Genomic DNA, 6380 nt, shown 5'->3' on the forward strand with positions numbered 1-6380 from the left:
GAATTTGGTATCGGCAGATACTCTATATTAAAAAGACTTGGACTGGGGGCAAAAAAAATTGATCAGGGAACGTCCAAAATTGTGGGTAATCGCAGCTCTAAGCACAGAGTCCTTTAAGGTGGAATGGTATGTTTGAAGGAGAATAACGAATGTTGTTTGTACATGACTGAAGTTTAACTTGTAAGTTTTTATTCACTGTTTGGATTACCATAGAAACTCATTTGTAACTGGAGCTGTTTAGTTTTTTAGCGCTTTTGGTGAGAGAGAGGAGAGAGAGAAACGAGCATAGACTGAACCAATTTGTTTTTTCATTCATTTACAGACACAGGGGCTTCGTAAACATATTAGACAGGTTTTGAGCACACAAACAAACTAAAGAGCAAGCAAACGGTGAGGAAACATCTTCTGAATTTTAAAAGTGTATTTTGATTACAGTCATGGAGTATTCTTTAACTGAAATCAGCGTAATTGAATCCAATTTATTGGATTCAATTCCAATAAATTAAGCATTTCTATTGGTCCATCCCTCATGAAATTTACACACGATATCAGGACAGCTGCTGTTCTTAAATAAAGTAGTAAATTAAAAATCAACAAAAATTAAGATGAGCTGAGCATCTGATGGAGTGTCTTTCGGTCTTGTTGGTAATTTATTGTTGCACAAATAATAATTATCAAATCAATTATATTATAATAAAATATTATATTAAAACAATATTAATTCAATTATTAATGCATAAATTAACAATGCTAGTTCAAAATATTATGTCAGATTACACTGAATGTGAACCACTCCCGCCAGGCTACTTCGCACATTCAGCATAAACTGACTAATAATTTGACCTAGCATTGTTAGCTATTCACTTCACCTGTAGACCCTCAGAACAAACAATACAAAAAAATAAATCTCAGCACCCACCTAAACAGCTAACTGGCCATTCTGATGAATGAACAATTACAGATGAATCTCCATATTTTGTCTAAGCCTTGCAAACAAAATTAACAAAATTTTAAATTGATGACACAATTTACCAGCCAGTTCTAAATATTACTTACAAAAGCACAAATCATCTGAAATTACTTGTGGACAGAAGTCATTTACAAGCTCCAAACAACATTAAAAATAAAGCATACTGAATTGCCCATAGTGCAGCCAGGCTTGTATACACTTGACGCAAAAAGAATCAAAAATGTAAGTGTGGCATTAACGTGTGATTTAAATGAGAAAGACCAAATGACCACATTTAGTAGAATTTTGATAATTTTTAAGCTGGAAATTAATTTACTGTTAGCAGTAAAGCTTGTGTTCCAAATCAAGCCCAATTCAGCCCAAAAATGATCATTTCAACAACAGCTGAACAATTTTTAGGGTCACTGTGATATATAGCAAAATAATTGGAAACATAAAAACTATTTCATTAGACTGAAATATAAAATGTATGCTGTGAAAGTAGAAACAGAAGCGCATCTTTAAATTCCTAATGTTCATGAGCTAATCCTTCACACAAAAAAGAGCAGGGAAATTGAGACAACTGTTTAATTATTATTATTATTTTTTAAATGAACTACTGCAAAGAAATATTTGCTTTCATTCATTCTTTTTCTGCAATGCTTTCATCCTGTTTAAGTTGCAGTTCGTACAAAGCCTACCCAGAATCTCTGGGGGCAAGGCAGGAACACAACCTGGACGGGCACCTGTCCATCACGGGGGTATCTCAAGCACAATCACACCTATGGACCCTATTCAAACAGCCAATCCATCTACCAGCATGTGTTTTTGGACTGTGAGAGGAAACCAGAGCACCCAGAGGAACACACCAAATTCCCATAGGGTGAACACACCAAACTCCTCGGACCGTCACCCAATGCAGATTGGAAACCAAGGACCCCAGAACTATGAAGCTGTGTGACAGCAACAACACTATCTGATGTGCTACTGCATTGCCCCACAGTTTTCATATTATAGTATTTAATTATAAACACATTTTGCTACTCCACTTTAAATATAATTCAACAGTTTCACTATACTACAATTAATCTCATGTCTGATTCCTCTTGATTAGTCTGTACACTTTTAACCAAAGAAAAACGACTACATTACCAATATAACAAATGGACCTTTAGTTTGGATAAGACACAAAACCAAAATAACTTTAACTGTTTTGGAAAGGGTGCACAGAGGTCAGAAACTAAATTAAATAGTTACAACACTGCTTCTTAAAAGCATTACATTTTGAACATAAGATTACATATTGATCATATAATTCAATATCTCATGTCTCAACTCAAATGTAAAGTACAACACCAAAGAAATGTAAAATAACATTCAGAATATACAACTGAACAGCACAGAATTTAATGATGCTCAGAAATTAGCACAGATGTGGATCCAAGTGCTTAGTGTTTACACACAGATAGTAAATTTTCCCATAATAATTATCTACAAAGAAAAGACACCAACAGGTTTAGTTTTAACAATATTTTCCAAGGCGGTGGATATGCTCTACGTATAACATACAACCCTAATGCAATGAATCAATCAAACGAATCTCTCTATATAACTCATGAATATGTTTTCTACAAGTCCTAACATAATGAGTCCTGGATCTTCTGCAAATCAGGGAAATGTATATGTCCTTACCACCATCTCGCTCTCTTGCCCTGTGGAGGTGCAGAGTCTTGGTTCTGCTGTGGCCACCACTTTCTGTGTGTTTGTTGTCTGGGCTGTCAGACCTCCGTAAAACCTTGCATGGTGGGGTCGCATCACTGCTTTCCCGCATTTTCTCATGACGATGGTCACCAGTGGGGTGACTCTTGGAAGAGTATTTAAGAGTCTGAAAGATAAAAAAAACATGTACACTTCCTGATTTTAGCTCAGGTCTAGCATCTTGTACATTGTGCAATAACAATAACTGCCCAGTTAACACAGGTATGCAAAATGTTCGAGTTGGTTTTTAGACTGCCCCACTGAAAATACAACACAAAAATCATACCCACATGTAAGATGATTACAGAAACAACAAAAAAATCTACACAAGCATTTATAGAAGACATAAAAAATATTGTCACATACATTACTTTATATAGAATTTCACTAGAGAACGTTCTCTGATAAATGTGTTATTAGTGATAGTGGTTAGATCTCAATGGAAATTTGATTTGCCTTTTTTCATTTTTAACTCAGCAGTAAAACTAACCTGAAGATGAGACAATAACCGAAATAGGCTTTAACACCCATTATGATATACTGCTTTTAAGTGTTTCATGTGACTGTGCATTTTGTAAACAGGCTTCTGAAAAGGGCGAGTCGTGACTGATTCAGGACGTCAGTGCAGAACGAAAACAGAGCCGTGTGAGATATTGTTGTTTAAATGACTGCTATCATTTTTATTCAAGTATTAGATATTGTTAAAATAGTCGGAGACGAGCTTATTTGGACATCTCGTCACCGACGGCGAGTTCGGATGTTTAGCTAACGATACAAACATTTCTGCAGCATAATATTCCTCTAACTAACCTTAGTGTATGGAATTAACTGCTACTGCTGGCATAAAAGGTTCTGATACTATAGAAGATTATTTTAGCAACATCTTCACCGTCAAATTTAAAAAAAGAGCAAACACGGGCCTCGTCTAGCGAGCTAGTTGGCTAATTTAGGAGCTAGCCGCTAACAGGCGAACGTTAAGGCTCGTTGGTTAAACTCGTTGGAGTGAACATTAAACTTCACTGCGAGGTGAACTACGACTCCAATAAAACTACACATCTAGCAGTGGTTTGTTAGTGTGAGATAAGTTTGGTACACATTGTGTGAGACAGAAGACTTTCAAGCAGTTTTGGGCTTGGAGGCCTGTCCTGCTCCTCGCAGCGGCCCTTTTAATCTGATTTGTGTGAGCCTGCTCGGCGTTAGCTAACCTGGTAGGACTGAGAGTCCCTTCGGTCGTTGCACCTACAGAAAAAAGACAAAAACAAGAAGAAAAACAGGTCAGACACCTAAAAGTTGGCACGGATATTTTACATAAACGACAGGGCAAGCTGCAACAGTTGCATTAAGCTGGCCAAGTTTCTACTTATTTTGGTTTCGCTAAAAATGGCGGAGTGTCAAAGCGGAGGAAAAAGGAGGAAAGGAAAATAAAGAGCTGTTTACCCATCGCCGAGTCTCGGTTGTTTCCTTGCATACATTACCATCAATGCCGTGTTAGTGTGTGTGAAGTAGACGTGAAAGGTGGGTCGCTTATTTGTTTTTTAAGCCACCGAAGACCCGATCTCATCTATTATTTCAACACTTCTGGCTATTCGAGTCTGTATTCAGCTCTGCTGCTAGTCAGAAGAGCGCCCTCGCTCCATCTCCCACTCTCTCTCACTCACACAGCACTAAACTCTGCCCCTATCTACAGCGGAGTGAAGCTCAGCCTGCTGCTCCCTCTCTCACTGCGGGAGACTCGGTCTGAGCTCGGGTAAACTCGGACACTCTCGACCTCCTCCAGTCTGCGGGTCCTGGAAAGAAAGACAACTGCGCCTCTGTGTGGACTAACACTACACCGCCTACTGCACCAGTCTATGAGCCCTAACTGATCAGACACACACTTGCACCCATACGTCCATCGTCTCACACCAAAATACGCTGCTGTTTACAACACTTTACATACATTCTTATAATAGCTATATAAAGGAGCTCAATGCTAAATGGACCCAGGCTTTTCAGAGGTCACCCTTAGGGTAAGCATCACCTCTGCTATTGAATCAGACACTGTGTGGTCAATAACAATTGGACCCAATACATCAGCATTTCTGTGTTCACTGCCTGGTTAACAGTGGACCAATGCACACTGGTTTGTCTCTCTTCACAGACACATATTTTTAAATGTGTGTGAGATTCATGTGTATATATGAATAATAGGGTACCGTTTGTGCTCAAATGCAGTTCTAACTGCTACATTGTTTAGTTTACATTTTATTTAACTATTTTACATTTTTTCTCTTGGTCCACATTCATGTAAAATAAGATATTTAACACTTTCTTAGGTAAAATAATACTTGATGGATAGTTTAAATCAATATATGAAGAGTTTTTTTCAAAAGATAACAGAAATAAAGAGCCACTGTATTAAATTAAAATCAGTAAACAGTCCGTTAAGATGTCAGTGACTACCATTCTGTTCATTTCCAGCCTGATAAAAGTTTTGATTGATTATTAAATAATCATTTTTCCCCCATAGATACCCGCAGGGATATTTTCCAATCTTTAGTGTGTGTGTGTGTGTGTGTGTATACCATAACATTATCTCACTGTACATTCTCTGAATTCCCCTGACCATACAGGCTTTATAATTGCAGACTATAGTCCATTTGTTGCTCTCTTTGCCCACTTTTACTCTGTTGTTCAATTGTCAGGACCACCACAGAGCAGGTGTGATTTGGGTGGTGGATTATCCTCAGTGAGAGAGAATACAGTGAGTGTAGAAACAAGGTGATTGTTTTCTAAGACGATCTCATTTTTATTTTGTAAATATAAGCAAATTTAGAATAAGACGCGTGCAACACACACCAATATGTGTTACATCAGTTTCCAGTTTACACTTTTAAATCATTTGGGAAATGAGGATATAATCTTTTGCAGTTTTAAAAGTGGAAAATTATCCCATTCGGGCTTGATACAGGCCAGTAGCTTTTGGTGCCTCATTCTCCTCTTCAAGATGCGACACAGGAGACAGATCTGAACTCAGGGAGGCCAGTCAAACACATATATTCTGTGTCTACCAAACCAGCAAAGGCAGAAAGATGCCTGACAAAAAAAACCCTATATTTCTGGAAAAGATGTTGCCTTGATGGCAGCATATATCTCAGCAGTGTCAAATAAAGAGTACTATACAGGTACATTTTTGTTCACCAAATGTACAGACAGCATAAATGTACCTAATGTCAAAAGGTACACAAGGGGTTTTAAAGCCCAGCTGTGTTCCCTACAGGTACATTCTTGTCTCCAGAAGGATGGGTGATTAATCATAACACTTCATAATAGAAGAGTTTTCAAAAGAAAAAAAATGAAATCCTGGAGCTGAAAGGAGATATATGAAACAAATCAACTTAAATATCCATAATTAATTTAGTCTGTGGTACATCATTTTTCTAACTAAAGGTACTGAAAATGTATCCTTGAGGGTAACCCCTCTGTGACAGCTGTTTTGAGTGTGTAATTACATTTATATCAGTAGCATGACAGTTTCACATGCAATGGCATGGCATGGACAAGGTCTGTAAGCTGGTTTTCCCAGTTGGGGATAATTGTAAGTTGCTCTGGAAAAGAAATCTGACAAATGCTGTAATTTTAACAATATTCATTGACATTAAAAAGGTATGGAAAGTACAGTTTATTGTTCGTA

The 6380-nt window shown here is 37.5% G+C and overlaps 1 protein-coding gene across 1 annotated transcript in view; it reads right to left on the reverse strand.

Moving 5' to 3' along the window:
* Window positions 1-4556, reverse strand: part of waca (WW domain containing adaptor with coiled-coil a) — a 30358-nt gene extending 25802 nt beyond the window's left edge. The window contains exons 1-3 of the mRNA XM_066666160.1: window positions 4145-4556; window positions 3913-3946; window positions 2642-2834 (exon numbers count right to left, since the gene is read on the reverse strand). Coding sequence (XP_066522257.1) covers window positions 2642-2834; window positions 3913-3946; window positions 4145-4185 — 268 coding nt within the window. The 5' untranslated portion in view covers window positions 4186-4556. The remainder of the gene's footprint in view (window positions 1-2641; window positions 2835-3912; window positions 3947-4144) is intronic.
* Between the last annotated feature and the right edge of the window lie 1824 nt (window positions 4557-6380).

The sequence above is a fragment of the Hoplias malabaricus genome, chromosome 3 (genome assembly GCF_029633855.1).
Source record: "Hoplias malabaricus isolate fHopMal1 chromosome 3, fHopMal1.hap1, whole genome shotgun sequence".
NCBI lineage: Eukaryota > Metazoa > Chordata > Actinopteri > Characiformes > Erythrinidae > Hoplias > Hoplias malabaricus.